At 40.4% G+C, this 20,423-nt stretch overlaps 1 protein-coding gene across 3 annotated transcripts in view; it reads left to right on the top strand.

The window, feature by feature from the left end:
* Chst9 (carbohydrate (N-acetylgalactosamine 4-0) sulfotransferase 9) overlaps positions 1-19,858 on the top strand; it is a 308,385-nt gene extending 288,527 nt beyond the window's left edge. For 2 of the 3 annotated variants that reach the window (NM_199055.3, NM_001364992.1), the window contains one exon: positions 18,304-19,710. In NM_199055.3, the coding sequence (NP_951010.1) occupies positions 18,304-19,368 (1,065 nt within the window). In that variant the 3' untranslated portion in view covers positions 19,369-19,710. Of the gene's footprint in view, positions 1-18,303 lie in introns of all 3 variants that reach the window. The other variant, XM_017317992.2, reaches the window with a different exon arrangement.
* The last annotated feature ends 565 nt before the right edge of the window (positions 19,859-20,423 follow it).

Here is a 20,423-nt window from a genome sequence, read left to right as displayed (position 1 = left end):
CTTTTTATGTGGGAATTGAGTCCATTGATGTTAAGAGATATTAAGGAAAAGTAATTGTTGCTTCCTGTTACTTTTGTTGTTAGAGTTGGGACTCTCTTCTTGCGGCTGTCTTCTTTTAGGTTTGTTGAAGGATTACTTTCTTACTTTTTATAGGGCATAATTTCCATTCTTGTGTTGGTATTTTTCCTTTATTATCCTTTGAAGGGCTGGATTCATGGAAAGATATTGTGTGAATTTGATTTTGTCATGGAATACTTTGGTTTCTCCATCTATCGTAATTGAGAGTTTTGCTGGGTATAGTAGCCTGGGCTGGCATTTGTGTTCTCTTCGAGTCTGCATAACATCTGTCCAGGATCTTCTGGCTTTCATAGTCTTTGGTGAGAAGTCTGGTGTAATTTTAATAGGTCTGCCTTTATATGTTACTTGACCTTTTTCCCTTACTGCTTTTAATATTCTATCTTTAATGCATTTGTGGTTCTGATTATTAGGTGTTGGGAGGAATTTCTTTTCTGGTCCAGTCTATTTGGAGTTCTGTAGGCTTCTTGTATGTTCATGGGCATCTCTCTCTTTAGGTTAGGGAAGTTTCCTTCTCTAATTTTTTTGAAGATATTTACTGGCCCTTTAAGTTGAAAGTCTTCATTCTCTTCTATACCTATTATCCTTAGGTTTGATCTTCTCATTTTGTCATGGATTTTCTGGATATTTTGAGTTAGGATCGTTTTGCATTTTGCATTTTCTTTGATTATTGTGTTCATGTTTTCTATGGAATCTTCTGCACCTGAGATTCTCTCTTCTGCCTCTTGTATTCTGTTGCTGATGCTTGCATCTATGACTCTTGATCTCTCTCCTAGGTTTCCTATCTCCAGAGTTGTCTTCCTTTGTGATTTCTTTATTGTTTCTACTTCCACCTTTAGGTCCTGGATGGTTTTGTTCAATTCTTTCACCTGTTTGGTAGTGTTTTCCTATAACTTTTTAAGGGATTTTTGTGTTTCCTCTTTAAGGGCTTCTAGCTGTTTACCTGTTTTCTCCTGTATTTCTTTAAGAAAGTTATTTATTTCCTTCTTATAGCCCTCCATCATCATCATGAGAAGTGACTTTAGATCCATATCTTGCTTTTCTGGTGTGATGGTGTATCCAGACTTACTATGATGGGAGAGTTTGGTTCTGATGATGCCAAGTAACCTTGGTTTCTGTTGTTTCTGTTCTTATACCTACCTCCTGCCATCTGATTATCTCAAATGCTTGCTGTCCTCACTATATCTGATTGGAGCCTGTCCTTCCTATAATCCTTGTTGATTCAGGCCTCCTCAGAGTCCAGCTTTCTCTGTGATTCTGGGATCCTGTGAACCTGGGATTCTGGGTGTGTCAGAGTTCTTGGCAAGCAAGCTTCCTCTGAGACCCTTAGATCCTGGTGTGACCAAGCTCTTGGGATCCTGAAATCCTAAGATCCTGGGCATGTTACAGTGCCTGGAAGTGTTGTCTCCTCAGGGGACTATGGGGCTCTCTGGTTTGTTCAAAACCAGCACCGAGCAGAAGGAACCCGAGCTGCTGGTCAGTCAGGGTTCCTGTGTCCTTGCTCCTGCTGTCACAGGCCTGTCATGATTGGTTTGGAACAGATGTTATGTTCCACTCACCAGTGATCCTAAGATCCTGGGCGTGTTAGGGTGCCTGCGACATGGAGAGTCCGCTGGGGACCTTGGGGCTGTCTGCTGAGTTCGTGCCCAAAGTGGCCCAGAGCTGGTGCAGACCGGAAGGGACCTGCCTCCCTGGTCAGGTGGGTTTCCTGCATCCCTGCTGCTTGACTATTATTATTTTTTAACAAAATCTCAAACATTCAATTTTACCAATAAACACTTGAGAGCCAGATGCTGGAATAGAAACTTGCTAGCTCAGAGAGGCAGAGAAAGCATTCAGCTTCCTTCTCAGCAAGTATTCAAAAGGAAGCTCTCTTTCTCTGCAAGTTGTCTCAAACATCCTCAAATGGAATGCCCCTCCCTTCTGCTTCATGTTTGTCTGTCTGTCTTCCTGACTTCCTCTTACTTTCTCAGTTTTTTTTTTTCGATGTTTGTTTCCTGTCTATTGGTTGTATGCTTTGACTCTTGGCCTATGGTTGACTTTATTTAACTGTTTACAATAAACAAAAAGCTCTTAGATTAAAGGTGTGTGCTACAGCTGAGCCCCATTACAACTATAAGCAGGTTTTTTTCAGTAAATAACACAATCTCGGGTTTCACAGTATGATCAAATATCCTGCAACACATTATCTTGACAAAATATATACAATTTGTGGCTAAAACAACTTCAGCAAGTATAAACCACATAGCAAGCATTTATTATACTTGTTCCAATTTTTTTTAACACCCCATGAGGAAAACATCACTTCCACATTTTAAAATGAAATGTTAATTAGTCTAAATTAATCATCAGGACTCTAGTGAGATGGTGTGGAGGAGAGTGCTGAGTCAGAGTCAGTGTCCTATGCCAGTGAAGCAGGGATGGAGGTAAAGCTCTTCATCAGATCTTCAGCACACTCTACCTTACATTGCACCAGCTCCCGGGCTGAAGATGCTGTGAATGCAGGTCTCCCAACCAGCCTTGGCTCATACCATGTTTTTGCTAATTAGCCTGTGCACCTGTACATTCCCCAAAGTTGATCTCCTCCACCTGAGGTAATGCAGATCTGATGTCTAGAAGCGAAGAAGGTGCTGGAGGGAAAGGTGTCTGGATAAAGTGCGTAAGAGAATGAAACCAGAGACTGTGAAGGCAGACACCTGTGGAGTGAGGGAGCAGAAGCAAGCACTGAAGATAAGTAAGAGGTGAATCCTAGGGTGAGTAAGTAAGGTGGACATGGAGCTGGAAAATTTGTAAGAACCAGAAATGGGGAAAAAAGGCAGGTAGTGCATTGCAAACATGAACTCACAGCATTCATGGATGCCTGCACTAGGTGGGAAAAAGAAAGAACTCATCAAAGTTAGGTACAGATGGAAGAGGAGTTCAGGGGGACCTACTCCTCACTGGTGAACTATTTCCTACTGACACATTCAGGGAGAACAGAAATCATTGTCTTCAGTTGTGTACCCTCCAAAATCAACCTGGCCTCAATGGACGCTTCCAGTCCAGTGGTTACACAGATAGCCCTGGTTAAACTAAATGGGTAACAGAAAATATGAAAAGTCATGAACCTGAGAAAAACTGTTTGGCAGGACTAGGATGGGGTTTCTAAGATGAGTGGGAGATAACAGAAGAGTAATCAAATATGTGAGTGTCTGAAATCATCTAACAACAAAATTAATCAATTGGAATTAAAATTAAAGCAATAGATTCTCAGAAAAATAAACCAAAACACAGCACATTAAAAAAAAAGTGTCTCCTATCTCTCTGGTCACTCACAAAGATAGAAAGAAGACTTGATTAAAAATGAGTCTCATTCTTGGCATCTGAGAAGACAGTCTTGGTGATAAGATTATTCACCTAGACATCAAGTGGCCTCCTACTCTTGCAGAAGATAGAAGTTTTTCTTAATATGCAAATTGTCATGGAAATGGCATCATAAAGCCAGTGTTTCTGTGACTACAAAGTCATGTTTACAGGTTCTGTAGTCCCCAGAGTTTATCAGTTCCTTTTTCCATGTGCAGTTCAGCTGCACAGCCACCAACCATCAACACCGTCCCCTCCTAGATTTGTAGCTGTTGAATTGTCATGTTACAAACTGCATGTTCTTTAGAAAGTCCACCCATGAATGGAGCGAAGACCTCCTCATCCTATAAACACCTTAAATGGATGTTTCTACAGTAACATAGAAGCAGAAGAGGAGCTAAAGATGCATAAAATCAGACACTTTGATCTGAGGCTAGAGCAAAAGCCGAGCAGCCAATCAGAACTTCAGCAATCAGTAGAACTAAAAGGCTCACACCTTGCCATGCCAAAACATTTGAGATTATTACAGTATTTATTTCTTGTTGGTACCCAACAACTGTATCACTTTTCTGGGAAGATACACAAAAATACCTGTTCACCCCAGATATAGAAAACAATGAAAAGACAGACAGCCTTGCTTCCAAACCCAGCTTGGTGAACCATGAGTTTATGGGGGTTACAGAAAGGGTGTGAATGAATCAGGCAGCTGCATCACCAAAAAGCCCAGTCCAGCAAAAGGCTGAAGTTTTCTGTGCAGTTGATAGGCAGCTGCAGCAAAGAATCTTCTATCCCATAGCAATCATTTACTGCATCTGTGATCAGATTGTGGGGGAAACTTATGAGTCCAGCGAGTTTTATGAGTCTCCTAAGCCTCCCTCTTGTCTCCTGGAGGGACCATGATAATTTAGTGCAAACTGCTATGGGGCATCAATACAAGTAATTGTAGGAAAGAGATAGCCAAAAGCTGGTTGATGTGACAGACTTCTACATATTAATTGAAACTTGACTTGGAAACATTTGACCACCCCAAGGTAGCTCAGCAAGTAGTAAGGAAGATGTAGGGCTCACTAAGGGGGAATGTCTTTGCTACATAGTAAGAAATTAATTGTTAGGAGCCAGACAAGGCTGTATTTCAACCCCAGCTCTTGTAGTCACCACTGATCAAGTTCAGGGAAGACAGGACCCTAAATGTCAGCCAGAGCTAATATATAGGGTAAACACTATGGTTAGTGCAGTCCTGTGCACGTCATATCTTCACCCCAGATCTGTCAATGCCCAGGCTAAACATACTCTGGCTCACATCCTCTTCTGATAGCCATCACTGAGGAACATCACTTTAAATAAAACAAGGATTCCGAGAAGGGAGAGGGGCATTAAAAATTATAGACTAGCACTGGGCATGTTCAGGAGCAAGCATAGACTGGACCCTAGTATTTATATATATGGGTTTTCCCCTTGCCATGGCCAGATGATCCAACAGTGGAAAATTTGGGTTTTGCCCATGAAGGGTGCTAAGACCCATACACTTCCATCCCAATATAGTGCTGGCTACAGAACAGTTAGGTATCAATGCCCTATCATCCTGGCATTTCTCAGAAAACTCCTGAATGGAACCTGAGACCTCCTTCCCCCTGCCATGAACAATTTGTTTTATGTAGGGAGTAAGTGGATATGGTGTGATATTCCTTCTGAGATGGGCTGCTAAGATGTATTTGCTCCTAGCAATTGATGCAACTATTGAGAGGAGGCCTGGTGAAGAAACAATGTCTGCAGGGACTTTCAAGACTTATGTCTCTTGCTTTATGATAAATGTGTCTCTAGCATTGACTTAGAATCTTTATTGTCAGTGTCTTGATATGAGGGATGATTGTGATCAATGTCAGCAGCAGCCCCTGCTGGTGGCCAGCTGCCTTGACAGCTGTCAGAGCTATTGGCCATGGGCATTTAGCATTGCTCAAGTAGATTTGGAGCAAGTTGGGGGTGGGGATGGGGACTGGAGTGAAGCTGAAATTCAGAGTCTTGAACTAAAGCCTAAAGGGGGAAAGGCAGAAAAGGTTAGCAAGAAAGCTCAAGGCTTCCTCCCCTCTGCCAATTGCACTCTGTAATTAGCAGAAGGCACAGACTCCCAGGCCTGGAGAGAGTCATCTTCTACCAGCTCTGGGAAATAAAAGTGAGGACTCTTGCCTTGAGGCCAAAATCCTAGGATTGGTTTTGCAGAGAAAGCTGGCACAAAAAGAGAGACCATGACTATGGCCATAGCTGCTTTTAATAGCCATTCCATATACACTTTGAATGAAGTGCAATTGTCTCCAGAACCCCTTGGAAGCCTTAAAACATATAATTAATTAAATAATCAACCAAAATAAAATCAATAAAGCATATCTGAATGCAGGAATGTGTGTGTGTGTGTGTGTGTGTGTGTGTGTGTGTGCATCTGTGTCGATGAGGGTGCTTACAAGTGCCCATTTGATCACCGCTCTTTCAAGTTCAATGCATTCTGAACCCTTCATATGACACCTTCTACTACTCCTTTCTTGCCCTTCTATCCTGCTTTGCCACTTGACTTTTTTCTAAAATTCGCCCTTGCAGGATTCTCAGTCTGAAATCCTGAAAAGAAATCCTCACAGCATAGTGTCAGGATCCCAGTAGCAGCTTCTAGTGCCAGAGGCAGCCTTTTTCCTGGCTCAGTGTCCAGGCAGCCCATAGTAACACAGCACGGTGTGTACTGCCTGCTCTCAGCTGTGAGCTGGGGAGGCTGCCTTGAGTAAAGCTGAGCTGTCACATATGCAGGGATGACACCAGCCAGAGGGACATGTGTGTCATTCATAGGCGCTGACATAGGAGAATCTGATCCGGGGCTAGTAGAGACTTAACCAAATAAGACCAATGGAATGTGTTCTTGCAGTGGCCTGCCGGTCTCATACTTGGCCTTGCCTCCCTACAGCTGAAGTGACTCTAGATGTGGGGACCACAGCATGTGCTGGGCTCCCACTATTACCTTAATTCCCCTTTCTCTATTTCTCCCTCTCCCACTCTCCCTCCCCCCTCCCTCTCTCTCTTCCTCTCCTCACTGCCTTCATTCCCAAAACTGGCCATGCCTACTCTTATTTTCTAGGCTATAGCCCACAGGAAAGATGTACTAATTAATCTAGTTACTTAGGAGCTCCAGCCCTCTGGGCAGTGTCTTCCCCTGAGCCCCCGATTGGTTCCCAGTGATCTATTGATAACTTTCCCCCATTAAGTGCTCACTCCTAATTAAATTTCAACCACCTCAGAAGCTGAATTTGTGTAGAGGGACTATTGCCAGAGCCATGTTGCTCCGAAGCTGAGACAGCAGCATGATGGATGGGAGGGAACCAGAGAAGAAAACATGGACACGGGACACACTGACAGTTTGGAGAACTTTATGTGTCGCACATTCTGCTCTTTAATTTCTGACTGAAATTATCTAATATTAAGATTAACATTTTAGCATAGCCTCTGGACATGTAGCCCAGGAGGCTTCTTGCTCAAAGTTGGTGTCTTTGAAAAAGTCCAAACTTAGTTATATGGGGAAGGCATTTTTACATACATATCTTGTAGATCAGCATAATATGACTATGGTCTACGTGCTGTAAGGTGTTGTTGTTTTTTTCTTCAGCTATGTCTCTCATATATGTGTGTGTGTGTGTGTGTGTGTGTGTGTGTGTGTGTGTGTGCAAACATACACACACGACAAGCACTTCCAATGGGAGCATAGTACAGTGACTCAGAACTGGAATTCTTTACTTATGGTAACACAGAGTCTCTGGGATCCTGGGCTTCTGTCAATGCCATCACCTTGATCCCATCACATCCAGGATGGTCACTTGGTTCCATCCACCTTTAAAATCTAGAAATCACTGTGCTGAATCAGAATAGTTGCTGAGTTAACTGTGCTGACCCTGTCTTCCAGGGTTCTTTACTGTCTTAGTGCCTCCTTGCACTCTGGCCAGCTGCCGGCTAGGGCTCACACTTGTATCTCTGTCTAGTGCATCTGCTTTGAGTTGCTGGCAAGGAGCTTGTGTGGCCAGATCTCTGCTCCAGGAACCCTTCATGTGTCATGACTGGGTTTACTGGAGTGAATTTGGGGCACATATCGTGTCCTTGCTCCCACTCAGCTAACTCACCTGATGACTCATCCTGTATTCTCTGCCGGCCCTTCCTTATTTTATATTCGCACACTTCCAAGAGGCTTTGGAATCTTCTCTAAATTAATCTCTTACCCACAACTCTTGACCCATGTTTTGCTTTAGAGGAAACAGAAGTGAAAACTCTGTTTTCAGACCTTCCAGCTACCAGGTGGATGACTTGGTAGGCAGATGGTCTTCAAACCTGGCTGATCAACTTAGCCATAATACTCCCGACCCTACAATAACTTTCTTCTCTTGTGCATCTTTAAGCTTCAACCTATAGGAATCCCCCCAGCTCCTTCCTAGGGAACTCGTCCTTGCTTTATTCCGCTTTATTTCTGTGGCATATCCCAGTCAGCCACCAGAATCATTATTATCTCATGGACGAGCCTGCCTGTCCTGTGATAATCTTTTTACATTTCTTTCTTTATTTTGATTTATATGTGTATATATGTGTATGACGTGTATGTTAATGCAGGTCTATGTGTACCTTTGTGCCCATATGTAGGTCAAAGGACAACTTTCTAGAGTCAATCCTTTGTTTCCACTAGAGATCACCATCATGTCTGAGCCATCTTACCAGCCCAGGATAATTTTTAATTATAAATTAACCCCCATACTCTCATATACATACACACACCACCACCACACCACACAGAGGGGGGTGGGAAGAGATTCTCACCCCACACACATACAAAAATAGAACTTTCCATTTAGGCATCAGGCATCAGAACTCAGGGCATTGGACTCATTGCTCCATACCAGCATCCTGAAAATAAGGACAAGAATTATGCCTTGAAGGCACACTCTTTAGAACAAGACTCTAGAGCTAAGCTGCCATTCCTCTATCTCCTGTCTCTTGGATCTATTCATTATTGCTGACAGTCATTTTTCATGCTAGGAAAGAAGACATTGTGTACTTAGTACCAATTTTTAAAAACCAATCACTATAAGAGCATTTTGCAAATGTATTAGATATTGAAAATATCAATAAAATGTTAAAATACTAATGATCAAACATGTACTTACTCTGCAGCTATCAAACCAAACACAGACTAAGTTTACAGTCCCCAACTGTATATAAAATAACTGTATATACTGAATATGTGGAATATCCTTTACTTTATCAAGTTGGTTTTTTCTCTGCTATATTCTCTCCTTCCTTCTCTCTCTCTCTCCTCGTGTGTGTGTGTCTGTGTGTGTGTGTGTGTGTGTGTGTGTGTGTGTGTGTGTGTGTGTGTGTGTGTGTGTGTGATAGAAGGAGAGAGTGCAACTGTCTGCATTCTGTCTGCCTGTACAGAGCAAGTTTGGATGCATGATTGCACAAGTCTATCCTGATAATCTGTAAACTTAAAACCTTCTCTCCTGTGAAATGTGTCATTTTTCCTACAATAGTTAAAAGAACAATATAATGAAGACTGCTTAAGCTTGTTGGGAGAAACGTATCTGCTTGCATAGGCTAAGGTCATTCTTCACTATTTTACATTCATGGACTCTGACTAAACCAAAGAGCAGTCCTCTATCCAGTATAGACTAACTGGTCGTGTTCACACTGTGTTGTAGACCTGCTACTCATATTTTAATCTCACTGTGCTTCAAGAGACAGAGGTGGGTTGGGAGTATTGAATCTCAAATAGATAATACTAGCAAATAACATTCTAATTTCCACCCTTGCTTCTAGGCATCTTTATACACCAGTTTGTTGGGTCAACTTGGATATCTTTTCTAGGGACACAACAGTGTTGTTTCCGGTTTAACCCACTTAAATTTTTGAAGCTTGGAGAGAGCTGAAGTTCACTAGTGTCTTATTTCTCCTCCAGCAACTGTTTATGATTCTTCCCCATGACACATCCCAGTGCTTCTTATCCTTTCTTCCCACACTTGTCTTCAATTATTTCTACCCTTCTCTTTTCTTTTCTTCCTCTCTTCACTGATATATATGATTATGTAATTATGTGTGTGTGCGCGCACACACACACACACACATTGCAATGCAGTTTTCACTTGCATAGCAGGTGAGAGAGAAGGAAAAGGAAGGAGAGAAAATAGCAGAGAAAAAATATTTACATTGAAAATGCTTGTCACCTTGAAGTTGCTCAATAAGTAAATATTCATTGACTAAGTCAATAAAAGTATGCAATATTTACAGAGAACAGACTTTATGTTAAGCAATCTCGGTCTTCGTTTCCTGTAATCCAACTACTCAGCCAGCTAGATGCCAATCAGCCATATAGTACACACAAGGAAACTGAGGTTTAAAAACAAAATAGGTTAACCGTGGTTACCCACCTAGAAACAACACAACACTTCTGCCTGACTCTAAGATCTTCATTCCTGATGTTTCTATATCTTTTAACAGCATTTTGTCTGATGCTTTGTATACACGAGTTTATTTCATGAATATTAAACAAAGAAGAGATTGCTCTATTTGTAGTAAGCTGAAAACAAGCCACACACAGCGAAATCCAAAATCTGGTTAAGCAACAGCTCCAATAGTCACCGTGTTCATTCAAACAAGTTAGTTAAATTCTCTGTATCAGCTCCTCCATCTACCAAGAGGGTAAATGCCTGGGTTTCCTCTTCAGATTGACACCATGATAAAATCATCTAGCTCCTGTGTCAGGGTACAAACTAGATAAGCAAAATAGCACTTGAGCGAGAAATAAACCAGATGACAGGAAACAGAAGTGATTTTGTATGACACATGAATTCTTCTAGATGCCCTATCTTGGCTCCAAACTAAAATTAATTTCCTCATGTTTTATAATTTTTACATGTTATTTCTTTGGTTATGTGTACACATGAATATACACACATGGTAAAGGGCAGAGGACAACTTGCAAGAGTCTTTTTCTCCTTCCAGAGTCCCAGGGATCACACTCGGGTCATCAGGCTTTGCAGCAAACACCTTACCCACTGGCCTCTCTGTCCCACTCAGCTGCTCCTCTTTTCTGACTTTCTAGCATTGTGTTCTTCCTCTGTCACAATATAGCATGCTGTGCCTATAGTAATTTTGGGTTTTCTTTTCCATCTCTTCCTCCCCTCTTCTGGACCAAGGCTGCTCATGGACCAAGTCTGTTTTAGTAGATGTGCAGCCAACATAGTATCATCACCTGGTTCCTTCTTACTCAGGAAAGCTTTGCCCAATGTATGGCTTAGGGTAAGATGGACAAATAACTGAACTATGAGGACTCTCTAATCACATGCTTCTGAATTGCCCCTATCCTCTGCTAGAAATTAGTGTAGATTTCTCTTCTTGTTTAATCATATAGTCAACTTCTGAAGCCTTGAAATCAAAATGTAAGAAAGAGGAGAAGCTGTGGTATAAAAAGGTGCTGGTTTGCATCCCTCTAAAGAGCTGGCTCCCTTACATCCCACCCAGTCCTATCAGTTTCCTTATTACCAACTATAGACATTTAAGTCTTCATGTTGGTATGAAGAAATGTGACCACACCCAGGTCTACAATCAAGATAAGTCACAAAATAAACCATTGAATTAAATGACTTAAAAGCTAAGTGATATAAAAGGGAGGAGATGGCCATCTGGTTATGAATTGGTATTCTCAACACCATATTTATTCACTGACCATCAAGCCTTTCTCTTGAACATAACTGTTGCACAGTAGCTAAGACACGCTCAAAATGGTGGCATAAGCACAGGTTTGTATTGAGCTGAAAGACATATATTTACCACAAGTGCTAAATGTCAGTTTTATAAGAACCAAATAAGAACTAAAGACAGAAATGGTGCAATGGATAAAAACAGCTACTGCAGACTCATGGGGATCTGAGCTCAAGCCTCAGGTATTCACATCGAAAACTGGGCATGGCTGCCGCTCACTTTGTAAGCCCACAATTCACAGGGCAGAGGCAGGTGGGTTATTAGAGCTTGCTGGACACCAGCCACATATTATCTTCAGTGAGACCTGTCTCAGAGGGAAAGGATAGCAGTGGAGCAAAATATCCAACAGTCTCCTCTAACCTCTGCAAGCATTTGGGTGCACACCAGTACACTCATACATGTGTGCATACATTCTCTCTCTCTCTCTCTCTCTCTCTCTCTCTCTCTCTCTCTCTCTCTCTCTCTCACACACACACACACACACACACACACACACACACATATACAGACATTAAAATAAACAAACAAAAAAAAAAACCTAGCATTTCTAACAAAATGAAACAAATGAACCATCCCAAAGTTAGTAATAGTCTTGTCACTTACTACATGCTAGGCACTTTTTTGCAAGTAGTCTATGTTAACACAGTTAATTACTCTCTACCTGGGGTAGAGTTATCACTGTTATTTCCATTCTTTAGACAGCAATGTCCCAGGAAAGAGAAGAAGCCTAACCATGGTCCCAGGCACGGTGCTGTGCTCTGTCTTCTGTAGAACACCTACCTGTCTTTGTGCAGAGATGCCAAAAATTCTAATGTGTCCTTACGGCTGAACAGTTGGGCCAAGCCATATAGATGCCCATGGACTGCATTTTGTGGTGTTACATCTCAGCCTTGAGAGTGTGATAGGAGATAACACCACAAATGCTTCTAATCCCATCTCTGATATAAACTTGAACCATGATGCTATCTGACACATTTAGTCTTGAGTCTCTTGAAGAAATTAAGCGAGAAAAGAAAATATTTGCCTGCTAACCCACTTATTTGCAGTTCAGCACGGACACTCTTACCCACTGACTCTTTTCCGGGTGGAGTTCTCTTGCAGTGACTGTTCTAGGTCCTCCTCATCTATATTTACAATAGGAACAGGAAATCTCTAGGCCAGAGGGAAAAATGAGCTTGTGAATTGTCCATTCTACTAAGCTATGTGTTATGTAAAGTATCTATTTTTGAAATTCTACTCTTTATTTCTTTAAATACATCTGTTTATCTCTTTAAAAGTCTACTTATTTTTATTTTGTGTATGTGTTTAAGTACCTCCATGTGTACCTGTGCACCGTATGAGTGTCTGGTACCTACAGAGAGCACAAAAAGATATTTGACCTTAAGAAAATGTGCTATAATTGCCACAATGAAAGGATTTATCAGACATTTGATTAGCAGTGAAAAGAGTGTTTAATGTATCTGAAGAGAATGCGGAGGGGGAGTGGCAGGGAACAAACTGCAAATAACACAATCTAGATTTGCAGACAGTTGTGAGCTGTCATGTAGATGCTGGGGACTAAACCTGGATTCTCTGCAAGAACAAGTACTGCTAACCACTGAGGCATCTTTGCAGCCCCAAGATGCTATTTTTTCACTTGCAAAATGAATATGAAAAATTATGCATGGTACAATGCATTGGGGGTATAGCCCACAGTGGAAACTTAGGCACTGTTGTGTCCCTATCACTACTTCAAGGCCCGAAAACTCAGCTAGCATGTCCCACATCCAGTAGCTCACAGATGTATAGCCAGGATTCCTCGAGCTCCCTCATAGGCACCTCAAACTCAAGAGATCTGAATTGAAGGTAATGAGAACTCACACTTGTGGCTTTACATAATAGATATATATCAATTTCTCTTCAGAGAAGTGGTGATCATTTTTACTTCTTTTACCCCAGCTCCCAGGTTTGCCCAAATAAGTCCATTTTTTTTGATTCTTAACTTACTGACTTATCTTACTAGACTGCACCCCTTGAATCTTAGGGCTAGAGAGATGGGTCAGTGGTTAACTGCACGTGATGCTCTTGCATAAGACCCAGGTTCAGTTCCCAATATAACAAGGCTGTTGTACCAGCAGCCACCTGCAATCCTAAAGATGGCAAGATGGGAGACAGAGACAGGTGGACTCCTGTTTGTTCCTGGGCCAGGTAGCTTGGTCTACTGAAAGATTGTTTCAAAGAAAAGTGGAATGTTCTTGAGGACCAACACCCAAGGATTTCCCCTGAGCTCCACATGAGTATCATGCAAATATGAACTCACAGGTATGAATGCATATACACAGGGAAATTAAAAAGAAAATTCCCACTATGTAAACTGTAAAATGCAGTCCATTTGCTAGGCTCAAGCTGTCCCTGGCCATTTACATGATCTCAAACCTTCTCAGACCAGTTCTGTTAGTTCAAGTCCTGCCTGCTAGCTCCTCTCACCTGAATGTAGGCCTCCAGTGGACTCAAGGTTTCAGCACACACATTCCTCCACACCCCAGACTCTTCATCTGTTTGCTTTCCAGCCTTCATCTCTCATCAGAGCTATTGATTGTGTTATTTGCAAAGTTTGCTCCCCGCCCCTCCCCCTCCCCCCCCCCCACAGTCTCTTCAGTTACAATAAATACTCTTTTTACTGCTGATCAAATCTCTGATAAATCCTTTCATTGTGGCAATTATAACACATTTTCTTAAACCATTCATTTTCAACCTAATTAAACTTTGGCTTCCTCAAGTGGCCACAGATTTTTACCCATTTCATGGTTGGCATTTAGCATGCACCTGATGTTTGCAAAGCTTCCAATGACTCTGATGGGAAGAGAAAAGCACAGTCCTCAGAGGAGAGGTCCTTCATTTACTGACCTTGGAAAAAATAAGGATGAAATTTTCAAATTCACTGTGAAGTTAATTAACCTTCCAGGATTTTTACTAATTTGCTTATTTGAATGCTTGTTATTTTATGTAGTAACATATCTTTTATTTAAGTTTGCAATGTCAGTTCATTGAAGATATTTATGATGAAATATAGCCACTGTTTACAGCTAATCTGTGGTTCAAAGAACATCTCCAATTTTGACAAGTCAAATAGTACAGACCAATTGCTAATAGCATTTTTGAAGACAGTGGAACCCTTGCTAGAGGTTAGAGTAGTTTTTATGAAGAAGCTAAGGTTGTTGTATTACTCTAGAAGAGCTTGGATGTCCCAGAAAGAGGGGTATGATGGAGGAGATACCAAGAGTAAGGAGGAAGGAGAGTACAAAGAAAAGTCAGTGTGAGGAGAGATGTAAATAGCAGTAATGAAGTGGCCAGGCTGAGGCAATCTACAGACCCACCTGAGGATCAGAGCTTTAGATTGTATCTAGCAAAGCCAGTCCAAGCTCCCGACAAGAAAGCTTGTAAAAGCTTGAGAAAGAATGTATTTGTTGAATAATTTGGTAGCCATTTGCAGCAAGTCTAGTTGGGAAAACACTACAGAACACCCATTGAACAAGCAATTAGTCACCAGCTACAAAGTAAATCATGATTGATAGGTGTACAAAAAAGAGGAAATCCATTTTAAAAGATGCAGACATGATGTAAAATAGTCAATTTACTTTCTGATTGTTAAAAATGTTCTCAGATCCTATGACCGTGTGAGCAAAAAGCAACAGGACCATTTCAAAAATAGGAAAGAACTCGGAAGGAATGATGTAGCTTTGTAGGGGTTTGCTTTAAAGACAATTCAAAGGAAGAACAGACTTAAGATTTCATTCTTTTCTTCTTCCTGTTATTGTTGGCACTGTTATGGAGATGGAGTTGGGAAACCATCTATATAGGCCTCAGATGTAGCATGCTTTTGACTTTAATATTAGTATTAGATTAATATATATTACCATTTCATATTTATGTTCCTCAGTCCTAGAAATCTTTGAGTACAATGGGAAGAAATCAGGTCTGGGTGGAATGGTAAGGGAGAGCGCCACCAGTCCCTGACAATGGCTTTTGTAGAGTAAATATTAATGGCATGAATGGTTCTGGACAGGATCTGAAGTCAGGCAAGATACTCGAGTGGTGTTCTTGTCATCACTTTAGAGAGTGAACTCTTTTTATATACCTCAGTTTGATCAGACTAAGAGCAATCGTCTGACATGGAGAGAACATCTATCAGTAGTAAGAAGTATAACCCTCAACACATGCTGAGCCTTTCTCTCATGTTGACCCAGTCACCTGAAAGCTGCTTGGTGAACATGCACTTCCGACAAAGAAGAACGTATAAACAGGAAGCATTGTTCCTGTCCCCCTCACAGACTGATGTGGCATCTGACCTTACATTTGAGTTCTGTCTCTTCTTCAAACTGTTCAAATCTACCACAGAACATTATTCCCTAGTAGGAGAGAAAATTTTCAGACCATGTTCTTTATTTTCTGAATTCCCTTTGTTACTGAAGCTGTGTGGTTGCCAAATGTCACCACTGCCTATCGAACTCCAGGATAGCTCTACTGATTATGGTTGGGAGCCTCACCCACAGAGACCCTTACTTCACTGTGTCCACAATAAAGCCTGAGGACCCAGAATGCTGAGAAACCCTACTGAGGCTCCAAAGTTGACTCTGAACAATCTGATTTGGGAGACAGGCACCCAACACAGCACAAATGGCTCTTCCTACAACTGTCTGGTTTTCTTTGCTAACAATTTGTTTGAGCATCGATTTTCAGTACCTTATGAGGAGGATCAGTTGATTAATTCTCTAAGTTAACCTATACCTTTTGATGAACAGTATGTTTTTATAACACCATAAGATAATTGTTTGGAAATCATCATTAAGTCATCACCATATTTATTAATTTAGCAATTATCTCTTGACTAAACCACAGGCTTCTGTGGTAATATTCTAATGTGTCAGGGTGGGATGGGATGGAAAGAGAACCAATAGAAGTAAGTCAAATAATTTCACATGGTTATTAGCACTGTGGAGAAAAAGAGTAGAGTTCAGTGAGAGGATGACCAGGAGTAAGGCTTTGAAGGGGTGACTAGGAAAATTGTCATTACAGAGGGATTGAGAATTAAATGATGAAGAACCAGCTATGTCATCTGCCAGAAGCCTCAAAATGTAGTCAAATTTACCAAAGTGTTACACAATGGCAAACAACAATGATCTGTATAGATAAGCAATGGTGGTCTGAGAAATAACGAGGTAGCTCAAGCATGCTTCATGCATGTGAATTAGAGAAGTATTCTATTGAAAATGGGATGGTTAAGTTGCTATGTATAGTTCTAAGAACATAGACAAAGGTGCAACATCCAAATAAAGAACTAGAGTCTTCAAGACACGAATCAGAGACCAGTAGCGAGAGAAAAGTGAGGAAAGGCCACAGAGCACATTATACAGGAGCAGAGGACTCTCTGGGTGCTATCCTGGAAACAGAGTAGACAACAGAGGAATAGACCTCAAGGGACACTTGGACCCAAACAATGGAGTTTTATTTACTGGAGACTTGAAGCAATCAGAAAAGGGGGTTCCAGTAATAAAAATTATAAGAAATAAACACTCTAGAATTCCCTGAAGGAGGAAGGGGAATTTGATGACTACAGATGACTACAGAGAAGTCTAGGGGGCACAGCAGACACTGATTTGGAGGGGTTTGGGGTGGGTATTTATGAGACAAAATTGTAACTGATTGGGTTGCGTACAGAGGCACACAAATCTCAGCATAGGTAGTAATGAACAACTGGGGGGACTTGAAATTCATTTTACCATGGAGATAAAACAATGTTACTTCTTTTTCTGATGTAACAATAGTTATAACTTTAATTATAGATAATAATAATTTACTTATAGTGATAATAGAGGCATTAGTAATCATGGTAGCTTGTTACGGTCCTATGTGAAGTATTTCTCATACACATCTGCCAATAACTCTGTGATTTTTCAAACCTACAGAAAACTCATATATATTTGATGACAACTTTATGGACCATAAATCATTGATCAGAACAAAGAAGGATTTGGGGCTTTGAAGAATCCTAGCAGTCTCTGGATAAGATAGCAGATAAATCGCTTTAGAGTTGAGAACTCAACTAGATAGCTTAACAATTCAGATAATATGAGGCAGTTCTTTTATGAGGCTACACAAGCTGGTTTATGGTTATTGGAAATTATTCACAAACTCCTCTTGGCTGTCCTATATTTAGGTTAGTGAAGGCCCACTATACCTATCCTTTCAAAGTCTAAGTGAGTCAAGCCTGCTCTCTTTTCAGTGCCCACCAATAGCTTCTCAGCTTTCTCAGAGTAAAAGTCAATGTCCTTAGGAGTTTTGTTATTATTAGAGATAGCAGGTATAAATCCCAGGGTCTATAGCTTCTCTTTCCCAGCCAAGTCAAGAGTTGTAGGAAGGAAATAATAAAGTGATTACCTCCTGGAAAGTGGGCTAGTGAAGCAAGAGGAAAACAACCTCATCTTCTTTTGATACAATATTACACAAAGAGAATATCAATGATATTCTGGATTCTTAACTCTTTCTTCAAGTAGGGAAGATGGACAACACTATACATGAAGGAAATTATATGATATTGTGACTATAATTCTCACATTATCATGATAAATAAATTGAAAATAAAATATTTTTCAAGTGAACAAATATATCACTCTTGGTAAATGCTGATGAAATGCTAAAGATTGTTAGGCTTTGATAATTAGTCTTGTTAAAATTTTCAGTTACAAATTATGAATTTTAACTATTCTGCTATCTAAATATAGCTCTGGATTGCATGTCCATTCAGTACTACTACTTGGAAATAACAGACTCATTGATGCCTCAGGAATTACTAAGACATGAAATTATTAAAGTCTGTTTCTTTACATTACTGGCACAATCAAGGCAGAATGTTCTAATTTCCATCTTATAGATATTATATTTTTGTTTTCTATCATTAGTTTTTCTGTGAAAAATCTTACTACAAAATGTATATTCAGCATGCCTCGTGGAATTGTTTCTGCTAGCTTGTACTCAGTGTGCTCTCCTCTGTAATACGTGGAAACAAAGATGCTTAGTTCCTTATCCATACACTTGTGAATGTGCATCCAACATGTCTTCTTCCTATTTTAACAGAACTCTGAGGTTCACATGCCTGAAGATCTGAAGAAGAAAGGGGGAGATCTGCTCAACCTAGGGAGTCCAACAAGGGTTTTAAGGAAGATCAGCCATTCACAAAGGGAGAACGGAGCTTACAGATCAACTGAAGCACATCAAGGAGCTAAAATTGAAGTTTTTCAGAAACCCATCCAGATGGACTGGCCACTGGTCACTCAGCCCTTAAACAAAAGTTTGGTCCAAGGCAACAAATGGAAGAAAGCAGATGCAACCCAAGAGAAGCGTCGGTCATTCCTTCATGAGTTTTGCAAGAAATATGGTAGAGTAAATGATCCCAAGTTCAACCTTTTTCATATAGTATCTAGGATATATGTAGAAGACAAACACAAAATCCTGTACTGTGAAGTACCAAAAGCTGGCTGCTCTAATTGGAAAAGAATTCTGATGGTCCTAAATGGATTGGCTTCCTCTGCATACAATATCTCCCATGATACTGTGCACTATGGGAAGCATCTGAAAACACTGGATAGTTTTGACTTAAAAGGAGTACACATGCGTTTGAATACATATACCAAAGCTGTGTTTGTTAGAGATCCCATGGAAAGATTAGTCTCCGCATTTAGGGATAAATTTGAGCATCCCAATAGTTACTACCATCCGGTGTTTGGAAAGGCAATTATCAAGAAATATCGACCAAATGCCTCTGCAGAAGCATTAAATAATGGATCTGGAGTCAAATTCAAAGAATTCGCCTACTATTTGCTGGATGCTCACCGTCCAGTAGGAATGGATATTCACTGGGAAAGAGTCAGCAAACTGTGTTATCCGTGTTTGATCAACTATGACTTTGTAGGGAAGTTTGAGACCTTAGGAGAGGATGCCAATTACTTTCTACAGTTGATTGGTGCTCCAAAAGAGTTGACATTTCCAAACTTTAAGGATAGGCACTCCTCTGATGAAAGAACCAATGCCCACGTGGTAAGGCAGTATTTAAAGGACCTGAGCACAGCCGAAAGACAGCTCATCTATGACTTCTATCACTTGGACTATTTGATGTTTAATTACACAACTCCACATTTGTAATTTGCATTCATTTTTCTAAAGCCCTACATAGATTTAATGATGATGGCCTCAAATAAGCTACTGTAATTGTCCTACAATTCTCTGTATGGAGGAAATTTAGCTAAGTGAAGTTGTCTTGATTGAATGAAGACTTTTTTTTTTTTAACCAAAGAGTATGACAGCAATTGGAACAAAGTTATTGAAAAATCATCTCAAGGAGACATGTAAACAACTTGATGTGCTTTTAAATGTTGGAAAAGAGCTGTTTTGGCATTGTAGCTTATGCTGTGGAAGCAATAACCTAGCCAGATGTTACATTAACCAAGAAAGCCTCTTGCATGTAAAATAAAAGGTCAAAATATTGAGAATTGTGCATTCAAATCCTGGCAACCATCATCTGACATGCATGAAGCCATGCTTAGCAGTTTGTGTCATTTGCAGCAAATGATTGGATGGTTTTCTTATACCCTGAATCTTCCTATCCTATGATGATAAATCCATTTTAAACATTTGGGTATAGGCATTTTACTATTGATCTGGAGGCATTCTGTGATTTACAATATGAGAACAGAGGAGACAAACAGATGAGTCTGTGGCTTTTTAAAAATTTAACAGCCAGTAAAAATGTACAACATACTAAGATCAAAACAACAAAAGCCACCTTTCTCTTCCAGAAAAAACTTCAGTGGGATTGATTTTTCTTGGTTTTGAGCCCTCCGTGAAGAGACAAAATGAGCCCAACCAAGCAAGTCCTCGTTTCTAAACATCATCAGATAGAAATGTGCTCTTAATTCTGCTTTAATTGGGAAAGGGGCAATTGTTTCAGGATGGAATAATCATCAAAACCAAAAGTTGCCGTTCTGAATATAGACCTCTAGCAATAACAAAGTTTTATAAGAATATTATTTGAATCAAAGCACCATGTGTGTAGCTTTCTATGTGGAATACACTCTAAGAATAGCTTTTGTTTGCAGTCTAATTATTCAGCTTGGGAATGACTTTTTAAGAACTAATATACCACTTCAAAGACAGGTTATGTTCTAGAGAATCAACATAACAAGAGCCCCTAGAAATGT

Source organism: Mus musculus, chromosome 18 (genome assembly GCF_000001635.26).
Source record: "Mus musculus strain C57BL/6J chromosome 18, GRCm38.p6 C57BL/6J".
Lineage (NCBI taxonomy): Eukaryota > Metazoa > Chordata > Mammalia > Rodentia > Muridae > Mus > Mus musculus.
Note: the sequence above shows the minus strand (reverse complement) of the source record. Positions and strands in the feature narration are given on the sequence as shown.